At 47.9% G+C, this 27134-nt stretch overlaps 1 protein-coding gene across 3 annotated transcripts in view; it reads left to right on the top strand.

Annotated features, from left to right (window-relative positions):
• Positions 1-27134, top strand: part of LOC142579251 (putative polypeptide N-acetylgalactosaminyltransferase 10) — a 174141-nt gene that overhangs the window by 99105 nt on the left and 47902 nt on the right. For all 3 annotated transcript variants that reach the window (XM_075689274.1, XM_075689272.1, XM_075689273.1), the window contains one exon: positions 16467-16735. In XM_075689274.1, coding sequence (XP_075545389.1) covers positions 16467-16735 — 269 coding nt within the window. The remainder of the gene's footprint in view (positions 1-16466; positions 16736-27134) is intronic.

Below are 27134 nucleotides of genomic sequence, written 5' to 3'. Positions count from 1 at the left end.
TCTTTCTGTTAACGCTGCGAAGAACCTCGCTACCGCCGTGTTGTGCTATTCCCGTGGCCACCACCCGTACCGCCGTCTTTCGGCTTGCGTGCTCGCGGCGTTGAACGCATGGGATCTGGTGTCATAGTCGGCGGAAGCTCGCGGCTCAAGTGACCCATCGATTAGCACTCGCGGAGCGCTAATATTTGACCGGCCTGAATAATTGAGTGCCTGCTGCGCTGTGCCAAGCCCAGCGCTATCTCAACCACTGTTTGTGATTTTGCTTAACTGCGAACTGCTCGTCCATTTTTCGAGTGCTGCGACGCTAGGGTGTGTTGTCGCCGCACGTTTCATGTGTCCCGAAAGGCGCTACGGAATAAATAGTCCGGTATCACAATGATATTGCTGCTTTTGTCGCATGTCTCTTGATGCGCGAGGCCACTTTAGGGCATGTCCTTCCGTCGGTGTCGAGCTTAGCACCATTGTGAATACGTTGGCTGTGCCACCGGCGTTTTTCTTTTTTTTTCTTCTTTTTGTCATTACCACTTTGGATGGAAGACATCCGGTTCCGCTTCTCTTTCTCCGTGTTCAGAGCGGGGCGGAAGCGGCTGAAACAGATTGTGGCGCTGGTTCCGTTATTCTCTGTCCTTCCCGCAGCACAGGCACCATCGTTCGAGCAAGCGTTGACTTGTTTCTCCCCTGCGTTTTATTTGCTTCCACCTTCTTTGTGGCAGCAATAAATAGACTCCCCCCCCCCCCCCCCCCCCCCCCCGTCTCTACTATTGTGTGCGCTTAAGCACACTGGTAGCGATCACCACCGCTGAAACAGTACGACTATCCTACACAGTCGACTCAAGTTCTGATTTTTAGTACCTAACCACGGTTGCATCGCGGCGTCAACAGAAACAACCCGCAAGCGTTGCTATATACACTTGACGAAATTTATTGGCTAACTTACGATCAGTTCTTTGAGGAGCAGCTGACGCTGGGCTGATGTGGTGAAGAAGTGAAAAGGGCTCACAGCATAGCTGCTTGCTGAAAGAACAACCATGGCGCAGGCTGAAGTTTTCTTCTGTCTCGCCAAAAAAAGTTACTTGTACTTGTTTGCAAAACCTTTTGTCCGCCTTCTGCGCCTGCGGCCAGCGGCTTTCTCAACGTTTGTGTTTCGCAAAGTCAGCAAGCGTGCTTATTGAAAATCAATACCGGAACTCATTTTGGTTGGATCCTTTATAAACTGTTCTGGAAAACTTCTGGTCAGCGAAATTTCCATAATCTTTCTCAATTTGTTCATTTTCCTGCTTCGTTTTTAAGCTCAGGCTCGCTGTATAAGCCGGTTGTCTTAAGCGTACATTGATAAAAGGGTTGAACGAAGCAGTGTCAAGTGCGAAGTGTTTCGTTTCTTGTAGACCCCCAGCTTTGTGATAGTTGTATTCAAGTCACTCCAAGGTATACACGTGCGCACGTAGCATGACATCAAAATATCGGATAGGCCAGTCTTCATTTTCTTCTTTGTCGCTGCGAACACTCGGGTGAGGAAGTCTGCATGCGAGGCGCTCAACACAGCTATTAGCTCGCACAGATGTCGTCGTACGCAACTATCTCCTGCGAGTTTTTTTCTTTGTTCTTTCTTTTTTTCTTTTTTACTGAGAACTGATTTCCCATTGAGCTAGCGGGAAAGAAACAGGTAGGAACTGTCTTATTTGTTTCTTTTTGCATTCAGCGAGCCTGTCGGTTGGCGTAGGTGTGTGTTCTTGTCCATTTATTTTTTCATTATGTCCTTGGCTATAAGTTCCCACTTAGAAAAATACTCAAATTAAATGGAAGTGCGTAGAGGCTTGAATGACTTGTGAACGGGCCATACGTTTCCTTCTCCGTGTTACGAAATTTGAATCGCTGGCTTTGGCTAAAGAATGAGCACTAAAAAGATGTAAAAGGTAACAGTATCATCATCATCACCATCATCATCATGCTCCTCCTCCTCGTGCTCTGCTTCTTCTTCTTCTTCTTCTTCTTCTTCTTCTTCTTCTTATTATTATTATTATTATTATTATTATTATTATTATTATTATTATTATTATTATTATTATTATTAAACCGGACATCTCTAGCTGTTTATGACCGCCATATTTCGCTCTGATTGATTGCAGTGTTATCTTGTTTTTGGTTTGACTGCATTAATTCGGTCACAACAAGCACGAAATGATAGAGCAAAATGCTCTGCTTCAAAGTAAGCGTACACAAATTTCTCAACGGTAATTTTATCAATTCAGTAATACTACGTTGCTTTTTTTCCTTGCTGCTTGTAATCTGGGAGTTGGGATATGTTCGCGCTGTTTTTACTGGCAATATAGCAACAACAGCAGATGCAACAAAACAGATTCACTGAGAATTGTCACGAATGGCGTGACAGCGGCATTTACATGGACGCCGGATGCGAATTGCCTATTGGTTGCATGGCTTCGTAGAGCGGAGACTGTGAGGTTCTGGCTGATTATGCGGTACTGTTTTTTTTTCTTGCGCCCAACATTTTGTCGTCTCTGTGCGCGCGCGCGCTTCTGTGATACGTTCTCTTTTGGAGAGGGAGATGTACAGCTGGTGGTGAAGGCCTGCCGGGCGGAAAAGGTTGTCGGGAGAGGGACGTATGTTCACTTCCCTGTCATTCGCCTCACGCCCAAGAAGAAGAGGAAGAACAGCGGCCCATAATGAGGCTTTAGTCTGTTTACTCGACGCCTTGGAGGGGCTCCCGCTCGCAGGCTTTTGTCTTCCCGTTGTCCTCGCTGTATTTTGTTTTTCTTTTTCTTTTTTTTTTTTTTTGCTCCAGCTCATTCCCTCGCGACTCTTCTACGGGACACGCTGCACTTCGGAGGTGAATGAAGCCGGCGTAATTAAATGGATCGTGTCTCGCTCTTTTCTTCCTGCCTCGGCGCAGGATAAAAGGGCCGCCGAGCGGTGTTCAGAGGCGTGAGACTTAGGAGTGCGAGGAAAGAGGAGAGAGGCGCCCCCAGGCGACGCAGAAGGGCGTCTGTGTTGTACTTCGGCGGATGAAAGAGGGACAGTGCGCGCTGCGTTAAGTGGTGGCGCAGAACTGACGGGGCCGTGCGTTAGTCAATGCGCGCGGTGGAGGCGGCTTTGCCGCACGTACTCTCGTAAACAAGCCGCAAAGGTTTTTTCTTTTTGTTTTTTTTCTCAGCACGGAGGGGGTAAGCGGGAAATGTGGGAAAAAATGGGGCGCGCGCGGTCCCTTCGGAACGGAGAGCAATGCTTAACGCAAGACGCCGTGGTTTCTGCTCGACTTGAAAGAGGCAATAATGGCGGAGCTTCTTGAACGGCAAGCTTGCATTTCACGCGCACAACATATGGTTACGCCATGGCGCTGATACTTAGTGACGTGGTGCATTGCAATGTTTTTCACACTTGTTGCCCGCAAAACACTTCTAGCTAGACCCATTCGCATGTCGTTCGCCTCACCCCCATCCCACTTCAATTTGCTTGAGTATTTTTCCTATTGGGAAAGTGTTTTTTGGTAAGTGACGTTATGTCATAACGGGAAGATGCTTTTTAAACTACTCTTTATTACACCGTGCCGAAGAAAAGCGACAACTTACGAAGGTGACAAGTAGATTTTTCAGGGTGCCAGGGTATATTTCTAAAAGCCTGGAGAAGCATTCACAATAGAACTTATGTAAAAAGGAACCTTTTTGTATATTTTGAACTGTCTTGCTCGACTTCTGGGCCCTATTAAACGCATGTGATAACTTCGCAGAGTGGTTAACTTATCAGTAAATGTGCTACCGTTCAGAATATCGACTTACTGTAGAGATGGACGGCAGCAACAGCTCTCGTAGCGCCGTCTTGCGACGCGGAGCATACAAAGCGACACTGCGGTGACCAACTATATTATACTCAACTGCTGGTGTAAAGCGTCCTTAGGGACTTAATCCTTAGCACGTAGCCATGTTATGATTTTGGTTCGATGAGAACAATCATGCAACCAAAGATCGTTTGAAACGCAGTGTGGTTGCACAAAGCATTACAAGCTGTCACTGCAATAAATCACTGCAATCCTTAAACGGCAATACGTTCGAACAAGCTAAGCCTCTTTAATAACAACCGACGCCGACTCATCATCACAGCGAAAACACAGATAATTGAATTGCTTTACTACTCACATGTAGTTATTGTGTGATAGTAAGGGATACTTTCTTAAACGCGTTTTTTATTTCTCATCTTACCAATGTCGTGGCGCGTCCCTGGGACAGTGGTGCAGCAGCGCAGAGTGTCGCCGAAATGCGGATTCACACGACGGATAATATCGCCGACTCAGACCGTGGACGAGTTGGTGCGTGGCCCAGTGACACAGGATGACGATCGAAAGCTGCTATCTCGCCTGTGGCATCCCTATGGCCGGAATGACTCGGATCCGCTCGGAAAATCCTGCATAGACTGAATCAGCGATATTGTTCGTCGTTTGAACATATCTGTAACGCCATTACTTCCTTATATAGCACTTTGCGTTACTATAACTCCGTACACAATGTTCTTTTCGGCTGCGATGTAGTTAGCGACGTCGGAAACAGTCAGTTCTGAGCTCGTTCGAAGTGCCTTGCCGACTACTTTAAACTACAAAATGCGCATTCGTTCTGCCTAAACATATGTTGAAATCTAATTTGTTCGATTAATGGAGCTAGAAGTGACCTCCTGAACAACACTCCTGCGAAGCGGGAATAGTTTTGTGTTTTCCCTCGAACCAAGTTTGTGTGCGATCCACAATTGAAGTTACCCGAGTACATGTCAAGAGGGTCCCATGCTTCTCTGTCCTATCGGAGGCATCGCTGGCGGTGACGTGGTCGGTGTCAGATAAGTGCAGATGCGAGTCCTCGTTTGCCAGTGCATTCATGGCGGGCAAATCTGCCCCTGTCTGCGTTTGCCTTTTTGATCGACGCTCTTGTCGTTGTAGTAGTAGCCCTTACTTCGTTGTGGGTGGCGTGTCTGAAGGTGCGCAGGATAGAAGAGGGGGAGTGTGGTTAAGTGGGGTCCTGTTGGAGGAAAGTTGCGCTTTCCCTTGAGAGAGAGAGAGAGAGAGAGAGAGAGAGAGAGAGAGAGAGAGAGAGAGAGAGAGAGAGAGAGAGAGAGAGAGAGAAGGGAAAGTGCAGTAAGAGTTCCTGGCATCTCCCGATCGAAGGGAGCATCGCTTGAGCATCGACGTGTGCTGGGATCACTTTGGTTGGTACGGTGCCGTGTGCTCCAGCAAGGAGAGAAATAGGTATAGCGAGCACTTTGCTGCTGCTGCTGTTGCTGCCGGTGCTGTGTTTTTCTCTTTGCACGCTCGCACAAGCTATTTGCCGCTCGGCTCGGTAGCTGGCTGGGCTGCAAGACCGGCGATTAACCAGGCTGCCGGTGACGCTTGATAAAGCGCCGGTTGCGTTGCGCCGGAAACCGATAGGGGCCCGAGTCCACTCCTGGCTTTAGCAGCAGCAGCAGAAGCATCGGTGGCTGAGGGCTAATCCCGAAAACATGCCTTACGCCGGTGGTAGTAGCCGAGCTATTTTGGCCTACGCTGGCCGAATCCTGCTTCTTGTGCCGCTGCCGCTTCGTTCCTTTGTGATACTCCATCTTGTGCTGCTATGTTGTCTTTGCTTTTTTTTTAGATTGTCTCGTGCAGTGATGTTGTTCTTTGGTGTCTGCGGTGCGTGGCTAATGACACTTCGGCGTCGGCAGTTAGTCGGCTGGAAAGACGGGCTGCCCTGCGTATCGCCATTTCTCCCATTCTTTTTATCGTATTCCCGCGTCTTCACCCCCTATATAGGATAGGTTGGTCTTACTGCAGAAGCTCAGTTGTTTTGTTCAGCCGTTTGCTTACCTCACTACCTTGTTTCAGTTTGTCTGCTTGCTCGGCAGAACGCGGTCGAAGAATGTAGCTGCATCTGGAAATGTCTCAGTACTTCGGTTTGGTTTATTTTTCTTGCTTTGAATTAAATAGAATGTCCATCATGTAAGATATAGCGCGTGTTTCTCACTCATGACGTTGTTTAGTAGTACGTTTGTCAGCCTTTCCATTGGCGAATGAAACGTGTGGCATTTCAACTACATTTGCAGTAAGCATGGAAGAAAAAACGTGGCATGCGTCTTTGCTGAATTTGGAAGCACGGAGCTAGATTGCGAAGCGGTCTTTATACATACTTGTACTCGTCATGCGGATGATGAGACGCTTACTGGTAGCATCTTATACTGTCTTCGTAATTATGCGCTCTCCGCGTCGGCACGTTGTATAAATGCAGTGAGACCGAAACTGAGACTTGGCAACATAAGAAGTAGCTCACTGAAAATATTTGGAGTTATAGCAGTGGCAGGTTTAGCGTGCATACAGATTACCAGTACACTCATTTTGTTGCTTCCTCTCGCGCCGTTGCAGAACAATAATGCTTCGTTTACATATTCACAATTTTTGCGATCCGTGCTAAGACAACCTTCTGCGCCCAATAGATACCTGCGTGCGTTTACGCTTCTCTGCATGCTGCGTCGTTGATTAACAACACTAACGTCTTCTTTTTCTTCGTATTAATTCAACTGATAAAACTCTGACACTGAGTTTATATGAATGTGTATAATGCTAAACTTAACGCTGTCGGATATTTGTGAAGAACCGTAGTAAAAAAAGCTGGCTATTTTGCATTGTTAGTCATTGTGGGCAGAAGCTAGCTTTTGCAATGCCCTTGCGTTTGCATGCGTTATTATACGGAGATTTTAGAGTAAGGTAAGAGGACAGTAGAGTATGTTGTGGTAGGCTAGTACTGAAGGAATGAATGAATAAATGAATGAATGAATGAATGAATGAATGAATGAATGAATGAATGAATGAATGAATGAATGAATGAATGAGCGAGCGGACATGAATCCAGACCGAATTGAACCTTCCAGATTTTAGCGCACTCAACCGACCGTAGAATCGTGCGCAGTAATAAAGCGATGCCGATTTTGTTTTCAAGCATCCGTTATTCGTTCAGGTGGAATTGAACCTGACATGTGAATGTGCGGATGCAACTTTCAGTTGAGCATTTGCTCTTACGGAATACATTCATGGTCGCTGTAAACCTTGCACTGGTATGGCTTCTTCAATGCAAATTTCGGTTTTCCATTTTTTTGTCGCCCACGAGAGTAAGTGCCACCTGGGTGTCTGTTACATGTGCCAATGGCGCATGCACATGTGTATAACATGCTAAAAGTACGCGACTATATGCGACGTCGAGTGCGGCGCGTGCTGCATCCACTACGCTGACTGATTGTCTAATAAAGGCTTAGCGATGTGACAACCAGTGCCACGTGGAAGATGAGGTAGACGGAGTGAACATGTTTGAGGTAATGCGAAGGTCGTCCGATGGTTTCCGTCGGAAGCGAGGGGAAGGTCGTTGCAGGCATTGGCAGAGAACGCTGCGGCAGGGTGCACAAAACCCCGAAAGCCTGACACATGACTCCGAAACGCTGTTTGGCTACTGCGTGTTCTCCATTTGGTCGCACAGTAGGATATTTCTTCTCTTGTGATTAGGTGTGTGCTGTTCAAATATATTCGCACCGTGACACACCTGTGGTTGTATATAGATACTTCTTAACCGCTACGCTAGTGAAATGTGTGTAAAGTCATGTAGATTTGTCTTTAATTTATTCTTAGTTTTCCTGGATGCGTTGTACAGATCACATTTCTGAAACATAAGCTGCATAATTTATTTATTTCACCACCTCTGCCTTCGCAGAAACCTAATTCGACATTCAATACATTACCACCTGATAAGTAAAGGAGCAACGTGTAGGGCATTCGAGAAAAAACTTAGCTAACATTTTTATGAGGGAGTGTAATTTGCACGGTGACGCCAAGTTTGGTTTGGGTTGTCCGCAACCAAAGGAAGTGAGCGACATAGTTGCTAGCCCCTATCCCCCCTTCCTAGCCTCTCATTGGCACTGATACCGTAGCTGGACCATGTGGCCTTAAAGAAGCGCATGCAGCTGGTGGTCTTGTTCTTGGGTAGGTGGCTGCTGAATTGTGTTTATTTATTTATTTATTTCAGTATACTGCAGGCCAACAGTTATGGCCCATGCAGGAGGGGCTATACAAGGCATGTAAATACACTGTGACATAAAAAAGGAAAAAGAAAAAGAAAGAAAGGCACTTTAACAGATTGCCGCTAATAGGCAAGCAGAAAAATATATATACAACATGTACATATTCATTCATATATATACGCATACGCACATATACAGCACTCATTCACTCAAACAAATGCTCTTCTAGAGCTTTAACAAAATTAGGGGACTGGAAGATGGCCCCTGGAAGACAGTTCCAGTCGGAAACTGTCCTCGGGAAAAAACTGTGTTTGAATGTTTCAGTTCTTGCAAAAATTGGTTCCTGTAAATGACTTCCTGTGTGGTGTGTTCGTCTAGACGATAACTGTTTAAGTTCTGTGGGATGCGAACTGTTTAGTTTATGTGCTAAAAGGTTATGCAGGAACAACAAACGGGACATTTTCCTACGTACTTGAAGTAGTTGGATGTTATTTGTTTTCATTAGTGTCGTAGGTGAATCAAGCCTTCTGTATTTGTTATAAATAAACCTAATCGCTTTCCTTTGGTGCTAGGATGCATGTACTAACATCCTACCTCCTCGCTTGCGTCTTTTACCAACCGATAGACTCGCTAATTACTCTATCGGGCGCGTTCGCCCTGACATTGGAATTAATAGCACGCGCAGGGGCGCGAGTTGTTCACGCAGGCGAGAAAAAAACAAGGGCCCTGTGGAGCTCTCCCCGAGCGAGCAAGCACTTTACAGTTTAAAATTGGCGGCGCCTTCGTCGGGTCTTTGATCTTACTTTCCATCTTCGAAGTGGGACGGGGGGAAAGGGGGGAATGGAGGGTTAGAGGAAAAGGGAGTGGTGTGCTTGCAGGGGCGGTCCACTTTCTTTAGCAGCTCGATGGCGTGCTCGCGTACAGGTTGAGAAATAAGAGAATGTGCCGTGGCGTGTTGCGGCCGGCGTGCTTCTTCGACGTACGCTGCTGCCTTTCGCATTATTCCTTCTTATGGTACCATTGCCGACTTTAAGCTGTTGTTCCTGTGTTCCGACAGCACGCCATAGTATCCCTCTCTGCATGGTTTACGACGCGTTCACTCCCTGCATGCACGTCATGTGAGCGAAGACTGTTATGGTAGGGCGCGGAAGTCCGTTGGCCGGGCTGTGGAATTGTTTATTGGTGACTGAAACGAACCGAAATATGGTAGGGCGCGGAAGTCCGTTGGCCGGGCTGTGGAATTGTTTATTGGTGACTGAAACGAAGCGAAATATGGTAGGGCGCGAAAGTCCGTTGGCCGGGCTGTGGAATTGTTTATTGGTGACTGAAACGAACCGAAATATGGTAGGGCGCGGAAGTCCGTTGGCCGGGCTGTGGAATTGTTTATTGGTGACTGAAACGAAGCGAAATATGGTAGGGCGCGGAAGTCCGTTGGCCGGGCTGTGGAATTGTTTATTGGTGACTGAAACGAAGCGAAATATGGTAGGGCGCGGAAGTCCGTTGGCCGGGCTGTGGAATTGTTTATTGGTGACTGAAACGAAGCGAAATATGGTAGGGCGCGGAAGTCCGTTGGCCGGGCTGTGGAATTGTTTATTGGTGACTGAAACGAAGCGAAATATGGTAGGGCGCGGAAGTCCGTTGGCCGGGCTGTGGAATTGTTTATTGGTGACTGAAACGAAGCGAAATATGGTAGGGCGCGGAAGTCCGTTGGCCGGGCTGTGGAATTGTTTATTGGTGACTGAAACGAAGCGAAATATGGTAGGGCGTGGAAGTCCGTTGGCCGGGCTGTGGAATTGTTTATTGGTGACTGAAACGAAGCGAAATATGGTAGGGCGTGGAAGTCCGTTGGCCGGGCTGTGGAATTGTTTATTGGTGACTGAAACGAAGCGAAATATGGTAGGGCGCGGAAGTCCGTTGGCCGGGCTGTGGAATTGTTTATTGGTGACTGAAACGAACCGAAATATGGTAGGGCGCGGAAGTCCGTTGGCCGGGCTGTGGAATTGTTTATTGGTGACTGAAACGAAGCGAAATATGGTAGGGCGCGGAAGTCCGTTGGCCGGGCTGTGGAATTGTTTATTGGTGACTGAAACGAAGCGAAATATGGTAGGGCGCGGAAGTCCGTTGGCCGGGCTGTGGAATTGTTTATTGGTGACTGAAACGAAGCGAAATATGGTAGGGCGTGGAAGTCCGTTGGCCGGGCTGTGGAATTGTTTATTGGTGACTGAAACGAAGCGAAATATGGTAGGGCGCGGAAGTCCGTTGGCCGGGCTGTGGAATTGTTTATTGGTGACTGAAACGAAGCGAAATATGGTAGGGCGCGGAAGTCCGTTGGCCGGGCTGTGGAATTGTTTATTGGTGACTGAAACGAAGCGAAATATGGTAGGGCGTGGAAGTCCGTTGGCCGGGCTGTGGAATTGTTTATTGGTGACTGAAACGAAGCGAAATATGGTAGGGCGTGGAAGTCCGTTGGCCGGGCTGTGGAATTGTTTATTGGTGACTGAAACGAAGCGAAATATGGTAGGGCGCGGAAGTCCGTTGGCCGGGCTGTGGAATTGTTTATTGGTGACTGAAACGAAGCGAAATATGGTAGGGCGTGGAAGTCCGTTGGCCGGGCTGTGGAATTGTTTATTGGTGACTGAAACGAAGCGAAATATGGTAGGGCGCGGAAGTCCGTTGGCCGGGCTGTGGAATTGTTTATTGGTGACTGAAACGAAGCGAAATATGGTAGGGCGCGGAAGTCCGTTGGCCGGGCTGTGGAATTGTTTATTGGTGACTGAAACGAAGCGAAATATGGTAGGGCGTGGAAGTCCGTTGGCCGGGCTGTGGAATTGTTTATTGGTGACTGAAACGAAGCGAAATATGGTAGGGCGCGGAAGTCCGTTGGCCGGGCTGTGGAATTGTTTATTGGTGACTGAAACGAAGCGAAATATGGTAGGGCGCGGAAGTCCGTTGGCCGGGCTGTGGAATTGTTTATTGGTGACTGAAACGAACCGAAATATGGTAGGGCACGGAAGTCCGTTGGCCGGGCTGTGGAATTGTTTATTGGTGACTGAAACGAAGCGAAATATGGTAGGGCGCGGAAGTCCGTTGGCCGGGCTGTGGAATTGTTTATTGGTGACTGAAACGAACCGAAATATGGTAGGGCGCGGAAGTCCGTTGGCCGGGCTGTGGAATTGTTTATTGGTGACTGAAACGAAGCGAAATATGGTAGGGCGCGGAAGTCCGTTGGCCGGGCTGTGGAATTGTTTATTGGTGACTGAAACGAAGCGAAATATGGTAGGGCGTGGAAGTCCGTTGGCCGGGCTGTGGAATTGTTTATTGGTGACTGAAACGAAGCGAAATATGGTAGGGCGCGGAAGTCCGTTGGCCGGGCTGTGGAATTGTTTATTGGTGACTGAAACGAAGCGAAATATGGTAGGGCGCGGAAGTCCGTTGGCCGGGCTGTGGAATTGTTTATTGGCGACTGAAACGAAGCGAAATCGTATTTTTACTAGTTGTGTTGGGACCGAATTTCTGCTTCCTATCTCTCATCCTCATGTGGTCGCTGTCATTGCTGTTTTCCTTGGCGACGAGATGACTGAAGACGCATGGATTAATCTCTAACTTGGGAGCGCCAGTTTTTGTAATGGGTCTCGGTTCGCAACACCTCTCTGAAGCCGAAACTCACAGAAGACGGGTTTGCAGCAGACCCTGAGGCGAGCATTCTGGACAAAACTCTTGTCTTCCTGATTTTCCGTAATTGTACCAACTACTACGTCAGCAAGCACTTTAGAGAACTTCACATGATCGGGACGCATGTCCTTGTTGTCCGCGTCAAAACTAACGCCTGTGCTGGCGTATCTTCGTGAAACCGTGTTTGACAGTCGGTCTTACGGCGAGACCTTCTTGGGAATCGCCTTTTATTACGCTCGATTGTGCTTACTTCAGCACTGCTGAGATGTCTTACGGGCGTTGCAAGACGTTCTTTCTGCGCCTGCTTGTGGCAATAAACAGTTGTTGTCGTTCTTTGTTTAAGCTTTTCATCCACTTTTTTCTAGTGTCTTTCTCTACAATTGACCTTTTACTTATGAAGTGGAATTTAAGCGAATGTACTCCCGTAAAACATTCTGCTTTCCCAAAATAGAGCGGTTCCTTTCTTGCGCTCTATGCGAAAGTGGTGTGCTCTCAATAGTGTGTGCAGAATATTCCAAAACTTAGCTGGCGGGAAGCAACAGCTGAATCTCCCCGAGTCCTAAGCTTACAGCGACGAATTGATCGAGTGGTATCGTCTGCACTTGCGTGCAAGTTACTTTACAGCGTGTGCCTCTCAACTTGAGGCTGCGCCTCCTCTGGTGAAGGCGGTTCTCGGCATTCTTCGTTTCTTTTCCCAAAAGCTTGTGCGAGCATTTGTAACTGTGTCGGCACTGTCGGCACTTTCGGCACGCTTTCCCGCTTCTGTTCTACACGCGGTGACGATTCCCTAATGAAGCGGTTGCCCCTGGGTGTGGCCCTGTGGAGCACGTCGCCGCGTCGTTTTCAGCGTCGCTAGCTGCCGCTCTTTTTTTTTGCGATCGTCAGTCGTTCTGTTCCCCCTTCCCTCTCTCCCCCCTCCCCATCTCTATCTCTCTCTTTGGGTGTTTCCCCCGTTGAGTGCCGACTCTCACTTGCTGCTCCCCTAGCGACGGCGCGTCTGTCCCGACCACTGGCGCCTCGTATCACCAGGCCCCGCACACTCTCAAGTTCAACAAATGGCCACAGAGGGCGAAAAGTCAATCGAGGCGCGTTTCAGCGTAAGCGCGCAAGTGTAGCTACTGTAATTTGGTCGAATACTTTAATTTGTGCTTTCTCTGCTAGGGGCGCTGAACATGCCGGATTTTTTACTTTACCGAAACCATTGACATAAACAATCGAGGTGTCTAAGGATGTTTTGTTACCTCAGACAAATAGGCAGTTGATTTTTTTTTAAATTCGATTGTTGAAGCTGCTTTTTAGTCATAGCGTCAAGGTTTTTGTACTTGATTAACCACCGACAGCCGACAGCCTATTGGTATCGATGTGTTTCCTGGCCGTTGGCGTTCGAATACTACGGCGGTAAAACATTTTCGAAAGCATGCTGGTTTCGCCCGCGAGTCATTACATAGACTTGCTGTAAAGAGGTCTACTCTTGGCAAAAGATAGTGCCTCATTTTGTTTTGGGCGTTGATTATCATAATGAATGCGGCGGAGGTTGAGGGAGTACGCTTGAAGGTACGTTTTTATGCCGTTGATCTCCATAACACCGTAAGTACGCAAACCGATGTCGCAGAACACCCGATGCATCATTGTGTGTTCTCCGTCATCGCTTGTTTGCTGTACGCCTACTAATTCTTCATTTCTTCTTCAAGTGTTGTACCCTCCTTTTGTCCTTGTTCTCTTGTGCTTCACTTACAGTATGTCGTTCCGTCAGCTGTAATGCGCATTTGCAAAACCAATACGTTTGATAAGACGCAGTGGTTATCATAATTTTACTACACATGTATTAAGCTGGCACATATGGTTCAGATACAGATGCCTGTTTGCGGACTTGCACGACGTTGATGCGGAGATTAGGATAATTATGACATCCGTAAGGAAGAGGCAGCTGACGGCCGTAAGCTGTTGCATTCTTTCCGCCAAACTACCCGGCCTAGTAGTGCTGTAAAGATGCTGTACAAAAGTGACACGCGGTGACAGGGAAATTATTATACTTAGCAGCCGACCGTACGTTTTGTAGCTTAGGTCTTCTTTCTTGTGCGCTTGTGCTACCCTTATTAATGAGCCATTTCTTGACTATGTTCTTGACTATGTAACCGCGTTTGTGTGGATGCGTAGACGTGTGCTCTTTGTTGTACTTGTAAAATGCAAATAAAATATTTTCAGGCTTACTCAATCTTTGGTGTCGTGTGCGTTTATTCCAGTCGAGGCCATCGTGCCACCTGGAAACCGCATTCTGTCAGTAGCCCTACACGAAATGCAACAGCTGGAGCGCGGCGGCACAACTCGGGGTAACGGCGGCGTAATAAACGAAAACCCGCTCGGGATGCCCTTAAAAGTCAGTTCAGAGTGTGCCTCAACTCGATATGACTCAGCGCTACATGTATTCTGCTGCGCCTCGATCGTGCTACCGCCAGTTTGGTTGCTGTGTGGCAAACGTAGCGCCTACATATATATGTAGGCGCTACGCCTGCCACACAGCAACTAAACTGGCGGGTGCACGATCGAGGCGCAGCAGCCGGAAACCCAGTAAAGCCACAGAACAGCTGGTAAAGCCAACGGCCATACTGTGCAAAACCCCGTTTCCGTTTCCTGTTGTACAGCGCCACCTGTGGTCGCATACTTTAGTTCACGACGCCACCGCTACGCTTATTTCCGTAGCACTGTGGAAGGTACAGTTTCCCTTCTCTAAGTTTGTATAGGTGTTCTGTGGTATCACGTTCTGCTCTGGTCGAACGTGCAACTGCGTGGCGACGCTCTACTCGTGAGCTGCGTTTGTCTTCGCTTTCCTGTCGCCTGCTCGCAGGCATTGGCGGGAATAGATGACCCGTCTCGCTTTCATCCCGCACGGATTGCGCTTTTTTCATCGATTAGGACCCGTAGTCTAAAAATATTTGTGACGCTACAACTGTGCCTAAGAGCAGATTTCAACCAGCCATTGTACTAGACAAATTATTAGCGAAAGCGGCTAGCCACTGGCAGACGGCATATACTGACGAAAAACTTTGTGATCTCGGCCCCAGATTTTGTTTGGTCTTGCAGTGCGTCGACGCTTAAAAAAAGAAAAAGAACGACATTTTTCTGCAAAAAATTTATCTAATGACCCCGCGAACAAATACTTGCTCGTGTGCCTCTCACTCCTTTTTTACTTATTAAACATGAATGATAATTACGCGTATGACTTTGAAAGCGCTCTACCTTCAGCAGGCAACTATGCCATATGTAATGTTGCGAATGAGATACACCCGGTCATGGTGGGCGACGCAGACAAGAGATACGGGTGTGAACGAATCTCCCGGTTTTGCGCTCAAATTCGTTTCTAGGCAAGCACTGCTCGGAATGGTTAGTTTAATGTCACCGTTTACATGCACGCGCTTCCTCTTCTTTGAAATGAAAAAGAAGGAAAGAAAGAAGAAAAGAAGGAGAAAAGGAAAAGCGAATCGATATTGGCGAGTTTCTGGAAAAACGTGGGGGTGTCTAGCAACCACTAAATAGAAACGGTGAAACATTTTAAGAAATGGAATGCTGCACAGCTATATGGAATCTACCAGAAGCAACAAAGAGGCACGCACAATCGTGACCAAATGTTTGAAAGACCACAGGTATTGGGAAGTGCGTGGGTGTGCGTGGGTGTGCGTGTGCGCGCGTGTTTGTGCGAGTGTTGCAACCTAGACATGCAGCCTGAAATCGAGTAGCATACACAACGCAGTTTCTGAATTTCACCAGTTAACTGCGAATTCTTATTCCAGGCTGCTCAGCCACGCCGGAAGAATTATAGTCTCCCAAGTTTTGCTTAGGGTGGTACGGTGCCTACGCGCGTGCGAGAATATGGCTGCACTTGTTAAGGGCAGCCGGCCTTCTAAGCGCGGCTAGGGAAATATGCGTGAACTTGCGACGGACGTGATAGAGTGTTACTGGCACGGACTCGTCGGAAGACATAATGATACAAGGGGTGAAGGGAAGGACACGGACTTACCGGTGCTGTTGATGCAGACGGGTGCACCATCGTCTTCTCGGTGCTTCTATGCTCACGTTTTCTTTTCTTTGTTTAGGAAGAGCGGCGAGTGAGAGAACGAGTATATAGTAATTTAGAAAGCTCCCGGTCACACCGAGCAGGGGCAGTTTCGTTGTGCTCGCGCCGTGACCCTGCAATCGAGAGGCGTAGGCCGGTGTCCCGAGCCGCGCTGCGTAAATGCAAGTGCGTGCGTGTATGACTGTGTGTGCGTTCGCGTTTGCGTGCGTGTAAGGCGCAGTGATTTTGCAGGTGCTCGTTAACCACCGCTGAATTTTCGTCTAGCCTCCAGAAGTATGTAACTGCCATGGCAAGGGATGGGAGCCCAGATAATGTGCTGGCGTGCGCACTCATCTGGTTGCAACGAGGGAGAGAGCTGGACAACTTAGCAGACATTCTCCATGAAGTCTGCGGATGTCCTGCAGCTTCCTTGAATAGCACATCCAGAACGTCGTCCCTGCTTGCATCCGTTAAAATATGTTCAATTAGTAGCTAACTAGACGCAAGTTTACGGCAGTTGTACTGAACTTTGTTAACACGCGCGGAACTTTTTGTTCAGTAGCTCTGGCAGCTATACTGAAGGGTAGTACTTTACTAATGGACGTGTTCGGAGCACATCCTTTTCGCTCTGCAAGGCTTGGGCTGCACGCTTTTCTTCGAGAAGTTGTTGTTTGTTAACTGTCGCTCGCGTCTTTCTTGTTGTCTGCAGGCGCAACATCTACGCGCCCAGCCTGCTGTAGCGAACGAACTGTCGGCCGGTGGCCAAGTGGACGCCGATGGCAAGAAGGACTGGCACGACCGCGCCATGATCAGCCGCGAGGCGCAAGCCAAAGGCCCCGGCGAGCAGGGTGCCGCCTACTTCCTGCCGGCCGGCATGGACAAGAGGAAGGACGAGCTGTACAAGGTCAACGGCTTCAACGCGCTGGCCAGCGATTTCATCGCGCTCAACAGGTCGCTGCCTGACATAAGGCATCCAGGGTGAGCGGCCGCCACTGTATCTCTGTACTATTGGTTCGCTACATCTGCAGGTCACCTTTCACCGACGGGAAATGCTTCCGTGGCTTTTTTTTAATTATTATTTACCTGGGAGGGCTTAAGGACAACAACAATCTTAAGACGTGGCTATTAGTTTACTTGGGAAATTTAAGCACTTGCTGTACGGCGAAATTTTCTCGGCAGCAGCTCACATTCGCCACCATTCATATTCGTTCAAGGAATTAAGCTTCGTGGGCACGGACGAAGCACGTGTCTGCGCACGTCGCTACATGTTATAATGCGATAATTTCGCCACTTTTAAACTAAACAAGTCCGTGTTAGTGCCTATTGTGTCCTCTATGCAGTGATGCCAACTCCGAGGAAATTTTCCTTGAAATAGGGATTCCATACTTTGTTTAGGGAAAAGAGTATATTTGTCCAAATCTAGGGGAAAATCGTGATAAGACACTGAAACGGTGACACTGCCGACGTGATGGCATGTTTTGCTTTCAGTGACCACAATGTACCTTCGCATTAGATGCGAACTATGACTTCTGATCTTCCAGTAGTGCAGTGAACGCATCTCGCCAAGTAAATGATTGGGTGTGGACGTCCCTGGGACCACTATCAAAGTACTGCTATTGCGTTACAAAAGTATGCTGGAACACCGTACAAAATGGCACAGACAAATCTGTGCGTAAGCGGACACGTATGCCTTACGACGAGCAAGACTATGCGTTCGTGGCGATAAACAGCCTTCGATGCTTGCGCATGCTAAAATTTATCGCGAACCGCCCATACGCAGAACAATCTTGGACAGGGCATGTGTTTAGGCGACTTTTGCTTTAGAGTGAAAAATAGCCATGTATCTGCGTGCTTCGCTGGAAATGACGCGATCGTGCGTATGCGGGTGGTGCTATGTCAGTACATGATATATATAAAAAAAAGTATTTGCGTCTTTTGTATTGGCGTGGTAAAGTGGCATAGTGTTTTGACACCTACATTCTGCAGAAGTAGTTTGATGCCCATTTTCCTTACAATTCGAATAAGCTTTCGTGTTAATTTGGAACTCCGTTGTAGGTGTAAAGCAATTTTGTACAAAACAGCAAAGTGGATACATGTTGACTCTCTTCTTTTGTGAATACGGCTTCAAGCAGGTGGCTGTGTCGTTAGCGTAACAACTTGCACGGCACCATCATTTTAGCTTGGATCCATGACTTCATTATTTGAATATTTTCAAACGAGCTTAGAAACGAACTTAAACTATAAAATTTGCAGCCTCGTTTACATAACACAGACAAACATTTATCATTACATAACTCATGTCTACAAACGTAGCAACCACATTTCTAAAAAAATCTAGGGAATATATAAAAATCCGATTTAGGGAGAAACTAGCTTCGGATGTTGGCGGAGCTGCTTCTACGACTCCATCGGGCTTCAAGAGACGACAGGCTTAGCTTTGACGGCACTCCAGTTGTATCGCATCGCAGTTCTTGCCTCTCAGTATGCGTCATTCTCGGCATTGAATGGTGAATGCAGACGCGATTTTGTGCCCGCCCTTCTTCTAGGATAGGACAATGCACGTACAGCCTCTCGCACACTTGTCCAGAAAACGGGGTCGGTGTGCCGATGACGGAATTCGCGAAATCTATACTGAAAAACGCTGGATTTAAACAACTTTGCTTCTGAGCAACTTTGCTTCTGATTGGCAGGTCATCGCTAGCAGTGCAGCCGGGCCTCGATTGGCTCGATTGCTTAGCCTCGACTGGCTTACAGCGGTGCGGTGGATAAGCGGAAGCTTGTCAAAGGGAATGGCAGAGCCCGAACCAGAGCCTCACCAAAATTATGTCCGGCCAAAAACACGCTCAGAAAACAAGGTGCCGTATTCGCAAAGCCCTTCGTTCGTAAGAGCTTTTCGCCATTCGCTGGCCGCCTTTCGCTAATGATATGTCCAGCACCTGGATTGGCTGGAACTTGATCCTATGATTAAGTATAGCGTACAAGAACCTTTACTGCGACAGCAATATTTGGCGAAGTTGGCCGTCGTTGTGGTGCTCCAAATAAAGTCCGAGTGCGAGGAGAATGACCACCTTATGCTGCGGGGTCCAAGGGCAAACAGGCGAGGGTACTCCGAGAAGGATGGTGGCTCTACGCGGCCTTTTACCGCACGCCCAGTGTTGGGAGGTCACGTAATCGAGAGCGTGCTAGGAAATTACAGCGCGTGTCTCCTCTTTTGGTCCGGTTGTTGTTGCGCATGGCTGTTCGCGCGGCTGAACGCATGCGTACTCGCGGCCCGTGCGCCGTACGTTGGAAGTCATCAGGAGCGGGTGCTAGGGCGGCCAGGACTAAGGCCGAGCCGAGATGGCTGGTGTCGTCATGCGCGCTGTATTCCCGCGTCCCTAGTGTTTGAGGTTGCGTAATCGGGAGCTTTTTTTTAGGCGTGGCACAATCGAAATGGTGCACCGGGCGGCAGCACAAAGCGTGTGCCTTTCGGCCAAGCGCATGCGCTCTCCGCTGCTGGGGCTTCTCGCCGTGCCAGCGTTTGTGACAGCGAGTGCGCGGGCTCATCGCGTGAGACCTGTTCGTATTTGCCTCCGCGCGCGACACCAGCCTGGGCAACTCGATAGCAAATGCATTGCTGAAAGGACTCGCAAAACGCGGCCGTTTTCGCGCATCTCTTTACGTCATAGCAAGCTGTCCCGAAGCAGTGGCCTGCGGTTAAAATGCAAGCTCACTTCGGAGCGCATCACCGCGCTCCATTCGCTCAGGGCGAGTTCGCTGGAGGCAGTACTACGCTTCCCCAGGCACACCACACTCACACACACTTCCACAAAATAAGACAAAAAAAATAAGATAGCAGGAATTCGATGCATTCTATAGACTTTGTTGCTCGCAGCCCTTTATTTAAATACAGGCAAGTGAGCGATCGAGCGCATTCGAAAGAGAGAGAAAGAGAGAGGTAGCAGCATGTTCGCCCGCGCCTCTTCTACCGATCGAGTGTGCGCGGTACAGCGAGGTATGGATATTTGAATCGATCGTTGAGGCACGAGTGCGCGCGAGATTGCCTCGCTGCGCCCTTTTTACTTTCGTGACCGGGTTTTCTCATCTTCGCCCGTCTCGCGAACGCCAACTCCGCGGTGCTGTGTGCCTTTTTCCATCTGCATAGTCGGGCGAGAACGCCATGTCATACCGCCGCTGGCAACGTGCCCTCGTAACGCGAGTCTGGTGAAGATGAGTTGGTGGGCGAATCAACGAAGTCAGAGGGCGAGTTTCAATATATATATATATATGTATAGATAGATAGATAGAGAGAGAGAGAGAGAGAGAGAGAGAGAGAGAGAGAGAGAGAGAGAGAGAGAGAGAGAGAGAGAGAACAATTAAGGTCTGTTTGAGTCACCGAACTGAAGAAGTAAGCTTACCGCAGAAGCTCCGGCCGCTTAGAGCCATAGGAAGAGTGAAAGGGGTCACAAAAGAAAGACCCAAGCGCTGACTGCGACAGCAAGGTTAGGCGTTGCACTTGGACTTCTCGGACGGTGTTTCAACTATTGACAATTGATTGTTGCAAGGCTTTTAAACTTTTCTGGTTAATGGCAACAATCATAGTCTGTGGATACTTGTGGGTCACGTGTTGATCTTGAACATTTATAAGCGCTTGTACACGGATTCTGGAATACAGTTGGAAGTAATTGCGCACGTCCTGTGCACTTGTGTCTTCTCTGTCCGTGTCCTTTTTTTTTTTTTTCGCTGCTCGTCAAGGTTTTCAGCTATGAACCAACTGGCTCAAGCAAAATTTTTATTGCAACTATACGCGGGGGTGTATAACGCGGACGCGAGATGCGCGGGTGCTCCAAAATCTCTGACACACTTAAATCTTTCAACTCACAGGGCCTGTAATGGCATCGCGCGGGCGCTACTACGCTGCCCGTAAAGAGAAGTGCCAGTGAGTTTACATCACTTTCAGGCTTGAACACTGATATAGTTTTGCACTGAGAAGGCTTAGGATAATAGATATGCACAGTGAATGTTGTGTTTCGTGAAAATTGCTAGCGGGCTGCCATTCTGAAAACTCTGAGGAATAATTTATTCAGGAACGTAAGACGTGGTCAGAGCAACGTTAGTGACATAAAAAAAAAGCGCAGCAATATAACCCGCCTGTACAATATATGTAAGCCTGTCGCATACGTTTACCTAACTATATGCTGTTCCCCAAGGCGACGCCGATGGCGACAACGACGGAGAAAACTCGTTCGGAGTGTCCATATAATTGCTATCGCAACAATAGGTTTGCGAGTAGTATATATGGTATTGAAATGTGTATTACGCATTGAAGAAGAGTACTTTTCGGAGAATCTCGACAAAAGACACATTGCGGCTTTCGGCGGCAAAGGCTTCCCGCAACCTTCAGCCCAGGAAACCGCAAAACGCGACACAGTGCTACCGCCGACCTGAGAATCTTAAACCTTCGCACTTCCACAAAATTCTCGCGCCATTGGCTTTCCACGACTAACGCGTCCCGCAACTCGGTTGCGAGAGACCGGCGGAGAAAGTCCAAGTACACGAAAACGTCAAAAAACAAAAAAAGTAAAAGAACTTGCAGTAAGATTCGAAGAAATCAATGTCTTGTATCGAAGGAATGTCGCGCTTCACGGCATGTGTTTGTTTCAGGGTTGAAATTTCGGCAGCGTTTGTTGTTTGGTTGCTTAATTACGCAGAGAACAGAGCCGATGACTGGTGCATCTGTATACATAGCGGTAGTACAGATGGGCTATACGTATATGCCGACTAATTTTATGTATTGCCTGTACTGAGTCATGTCGGGCGACATCGTGGCTTCCGTGAAACAGTAGTCTGCGGGAGACGTGGAGAAAAACCGAATAAAATATCGGCAGTTAAAAAATTGGCAGAGGCGGGGGTGCATGGAATCTGTTTAGATTGAAGATGTAAGTGGTTGGAGAAAACATTGAAGATGTCGAAAAAATGTTTTCCTTTTCGTTTTCTTAAACCAGAATAAATTTGAAAAAAAAAAATCAGCTTTCCCGCAGAATTCTTCGGTTGCGATGCGACACCTTTCGACGTATGTAAAAGTTTGGTCAAAATGAGGAGTTTGGGAGTCTGCGAAGCACGTGGATCCAAGCACCTGGATCCAAGCACCAACCCTTGAGCCTCCTCGCCCTGTAGCGTACCGCAGATTCCCCGTTCTTCCTCGGCATGTGAAAGAAACTGGTCAAAGTTTGGTAGTGGGCTGACCAAGCTACGCAACAGCTTCCCAGGGGATCGTGTGCACAAACTTGTGTACGTGCACTCGAAATTCAGTGTACGGAAGGCTTCGTCCGCTGCACAGCGAAGCGTTGACGCGTCAAGCGGAATTTTATCGGACGCCGATTGATACAAATATCGGTTTGACGCTTTGATGTGAAATCGATGCCTTGACGTGAAACCGTGCCTAGATTTTGAACCCGGAAGCTCTGCTGGTTCTTTTATGATACAATAATGTAACAGTTATATTGCTTTCAGTGTTAGATAAAAAAAATGTGCTGGGTTTCTCATTACACTGTGCGCAATAGTCTTCTTTCAGTGTTTCGTATTTTTCTGAAAAAAAAAAACGAAACATGAACGACAGAAGCTTTTTCACGCCCCTTAAAATTTTATCACCCGCCGTGGTTGCTCAGTGGCTATGGTGTTGGGCTGCTGAGCACGAGGTCGCGGGATCGAATCCCGGCCACGGCGGCCGCATTTCGATGGGGGCGAAATGCGAAAACACCCGTGTGCTTAGATTTAGGTGCACGTTAAAGAACCCCAGGTGGTCAAAATTTCCGGAGTCCTCCACTACGGCGTGCCTCATAATCAGAAAGTGGTTTTGGCACGTAAAACCCCAAATATTATTATTATTAAAATTTTATCAAATTCTGCATCTATAGTTTAGATCGCGATGGCACAGCTACTGCGACCAGGTCAGGTCATTGCAGTGGTTCCTTCTTTTCGCTTCACCGGCTTTTGTGTGTTTGTGAGTTTTGTCGCTTTGTGCGTTTCGCGACTTTGTAATTGCATTGGCTTGAATCGGGCGTCCTCGAATATCGTGTTTTAACCCCCGTATTAAGAAATGTGCCTTAACTTGAAGCCCCTGGTTGACTTGATCAGAACAGCGCCTGACGTGAACGCACCGAAGAAAACACATTGGGCATCTTGTGCGTTATTTTGACCGAGTCAAGCATGGCCTTCATGCTAAGGCGCATTTTTGAATACGGGTTTTAGTGTGGCGACCCTTGGGAACTGAGAACTAAATATTTGACCCACCCGAAAGGCAACAAACATTGACTGTATCCTGCCAATACTGGAAGCTGTGACTGTTGCTAGGATAGAAATATATTAAGGTATATAACAGAATATGTGCATTACGTCAAGGTACCTTCTTGGAGCCGACAATGTTACATCTGACATTTGAATAGCTGCTTCAGAATAAATTATATTAAGATGCGTATATTAACGATCCTGCTTTTATAGCACGCTGTAGCGCGGCGCCGTTCATGCGGCGTGCATATCTTGCTTCTCGAGGTTATGTCGGAAAAGAATTTAAAGCTCAATAGTCTGTTTCGTAAAGAGAGTCGTGATATTACTTGCAACATTCAAAGTTTGAACACCTCTGCTCATTGATGTTTTTCAAGTGAGATAGCAAGTTTACGTGAATTCCGACAGAACCAATGTTTCAGACAATAAGTTTTGTCCGCGTTATTAGCGGTGAGGCATTCTTCGCGTTTCTCAATAAATGGCGAACTTTTGTTCCGTGAGGACGCCTGAAGGATACGATGCCAAGGAAATGCGGGGCAACGTCCGTTTGGAACGACGGAAGTAAGGACCGTTATTCACGAAAAGCTCGTACGTCAGAATTTTTCTCAAGAGCGAATTCCAGCCCATTCTGATGCTGGACATGCACCAATAATAAGGAAGGCGACCAGCCAATGACTAAGAACGCTTACGAATAAAGAGATATGTGAACTCGACCCAAGACGCAGAGCGCTGCGTAACAGAGGTGCGACTGTGCTGCAAGTCGTACAACGTGAGGGCGTACATCTTTTTTAGGGGATTTCATTTTTTTTTTTGCGAACTCTCCCGAACTTCCCTGACCGTGGCTTCTGGCTGCTGCTGCTGCTGTCTTGCCCAATAGCTCACAAAAATTAATTGCGTGCCAGACGGGTGGGATCGAACGTCGGACCTCAGGGGCCGTATTCGAAACGATCCGCTTCGGCGACACTATCGCCTTGGCCACGCCTCCGCCAACGTAGCTCGCTGATTGGCTGTTTTAGCAAAACCGGAAAATAAATAGCGTCATCTAGTATTTCCGGCCTACGTCAATTTGACATCGCGCTGTTGTTGGGTGCTTTCGATATATTGAGTAAACGAACACGTCTTTTCGCGATCGTTTGGTGGTGTAGCGTAGTAGGGGACAAGAGAGTTGGTAGTTTATAGTACTTTTTTTTATGGCTATTTGCACGTAGTTTTGCGCAGCGATATTTATTGACTGTTGATCGGTTATTACATTGTGTTGCCTTGTGTAAGTGACAGTTTTCGATGACGGTGGCTTGGAACGGCTGGTAGCGGCACCACGTACCACGGGTTGCTTGCGTGGTTGGCGGTGACCGTGGTGTTGGTGGCGAAGTGTATACAGTAAAGACAAGTCAGACGCCGCCGCTCTGGCGGTGCGCGATGGCCGACACACAGACGTGGAAACGGTGTTTCGCAACAGCCTGGGTTATAGCAAAATTTATTCATTGAAATGCAAGATTTCACAATTCCTTTCTTCAATTTATTCTACCTAAAGCGGCCGTGGCCAACCGTATACTGAGTGCGCAGAACGCGCACTGCGGCCATTATACACTCGTAAACAACGCACCCGAGCAGCTCTGCACTCGCCCGGTGCGCTATCTCGCGCGTTGTCAAGCGTTCGAGCGCGCGTGTTGTTAGTTCATGCTGTCGTCACGGGAAGCAGCCGGTTGATTTATTTAACGTGACTATCGCCGAGGCGATAATATCACCGAAGTGCATCATATCAGAATACGGCCCCAGCACAGCAGCCGTCTGGTTTAACCATTATATGCCAGAATCGCACGTATTGTTTTTTTTCCCCAGTTACTGCTGAAGTGAAGCATATTTCCGCAACGGTTTTCGCACAATAATGGCATGCAAAAGTTTTCGTTGTTGCAGGTTATTTTTCGTTCCTTCTTCCGCTTTATCGAGGCGATGCAAGACTTCATCGGCCCTTGTTCGCACCGCACGTATAACCTCTTTTGCGTTTCATTGATGATGGCATCGCAGTTTTAAAATCGCGCGTGGTATCTCTGCCGTCTTTAAATGATGTACTCGGTGACGCAGTAAGAATGCCATCTTAATGTCTCAACGATTACGATTCTCTTATTTAATTACTTTCCTGGCGCTTTCTCAAGCGTTGTAATCGCGGCTGGCCTGGCGACTTGCGCTTTTACAGCGGCCGATGAACTATGCGTCTTCTTAAGTAAATTGGTTCTTTGTGACTGGTGATGCTGTTATTGAAGTTGTCCTTCTTTTTTCATTCCTCGTGCAAATGAATTTTACGCGAGCATCACTTTTGAACCGCAAAACAAATAATCGGACGGATTCAGACGCTCTTTCGCTAACAATGACGAGGAACGTGTTTTGAAGACCGCGAAACAGCGTCGTCTGCTTCCATTTCTTTGTGTGCGCTGACCGGCGCTGCTCTAGGATGGTCTATTACGTTGGTTGTGCCGTGCAGCACTGCCCCATTATTTAATTATTCAATTAATATAGCGCGATTCCGGCGCTTATTTTGGCCCACTATTTAATTATTCAATTAAAACAGCGTGATGCCCGAGCTCAGCGCTCATGCATTGCGTGTTGTCGTGTCGTCGAGGTCTGCCCCTTTTTTGGCATCTTCAGACGGGCGTAATTTATACGTTGGAGTGCGGTCGGTCGTGCTGGCAGTAGTGGCCATCATTGCATCAAGTTCCAGACTTTTTTTTTTCTTGTTGCCCGTTACTATTCACGTAAAAACAAATGGCTGCAGTCAATTCCTCTTTCGCACTCGCTCGCTCATTCACTCACCGACTCACTATACGCAGTTGAAAAGTGACGCACGCGTTAAGTCCGCCTGAACGAAGGAGCAAAAGAGAAAAGAACGGAAAGAACTATTTCTAACTCACTCACTTGGCTCTCTCACTCGTTCCTTCACTAAATTCACTCCTTACTCGATGTATGCGCTATATAAATGATGCCCGTGTTAATTCCGCCTGAGCGAGGGAGCAGAATAGAAAAGAAAGAAAGGAATAACTCGCTGACTCAGTCACTCACTCAGTCACTCACTCACTCAGTCACTCACTCACTCACTCACTCACTCACTCACTCACTCACTCACTCACTCACTCACTCACTCACTCACTCACTCACTCACTCACTCACTCACTCACTCACTCACTCTCACTCACTCACTCACTCACTCACTCACTCACTCACTCACTCACTCACTCACTCACTCACTCACTCACTCACTCACTCACTCACTCACTCACTCACCTACTCACTCACTCACTGCACTTCCCTCGTTTTCCCGAATAGCTGCTTACTGTCATACACGGCCCTAGCCCTGAATACACGCTACTGCAGCTTATGCACGTACGGTGACGTGTAGCTGATTTAGTCCTTGCGGGCATAAAGTCAGGAAAAAGAAAACAGGATTGTGCGAGAAGGCACGGCTTTTACATACACACACCCGGCTCAGGGCTAAGAAAAATAGCTACTTCCCTATTCCCTAGCTTTCTTTGACGCTCGTTCCGGCGCTCCCTTCGTGCTACCGGGCGTTGCGCCCAAGTAGGCTGTGTGTGTATAGGCCAGACTGTTTGCGTAGGCAAGCGGAGTGGGCTTCACCGCACGGTTCTCTTCACCTCCTACTCGGATCGGTTTATTTTCCCACGGCGCGTGCCCCGGCAACGAATTGAGCGAAAGCCTGGCGTGTTCTGATATTTTAATTTGCTGTATAAACGGGGTTATCACTTCTTTTCCGCACTTGCTTCGTCGGTTCTTTTTTCTTTTCTAGTCGCCGCTCTAGGGAATGTGCTCTGTCGCAAGGACCTTATTTAAAAAAGCAAATGTGAACCCGCCTGTCTTTCGCCCATTTACTTATTCTTCCTAACCCTTTCTCTATGTATTATCCCGCGTTGGGTCTCCTGTGCTTTTCTGAAGTTTGAGCTTCACTTTTGTGGGGATCTGTCGCGAGTGTTTCTTGTCGGCCTGAAGTTTTCCTCACAGCGGGAACGTTGCTGCGTGTGCATTCGTTAAGAAGGACGGCCTGGACGCTATATTCTCGTACTTCTTCGTCTGACTGCTCCATTTTGGTTCTCTGGCGTCGTGGTGT

Source organism: Dermacentor variabilis, chromosome 4 (genome assembly GCF_050947875.1).
Source record: "Dermacentor variabilis isolate Ectoservices chromosome 4, ASM5094787v1, whole genome shotgun sequence".
Taxonomy (NCBI): Eukaryota; Metazoa; Arthropoda; class Arachnida; order Ixodida; family Ixodidae; genus Dermacentor; species Dermacentor variabilis.
This window is presented reverse-complemented; position numbering and strand designations above follow the sequence as displayed.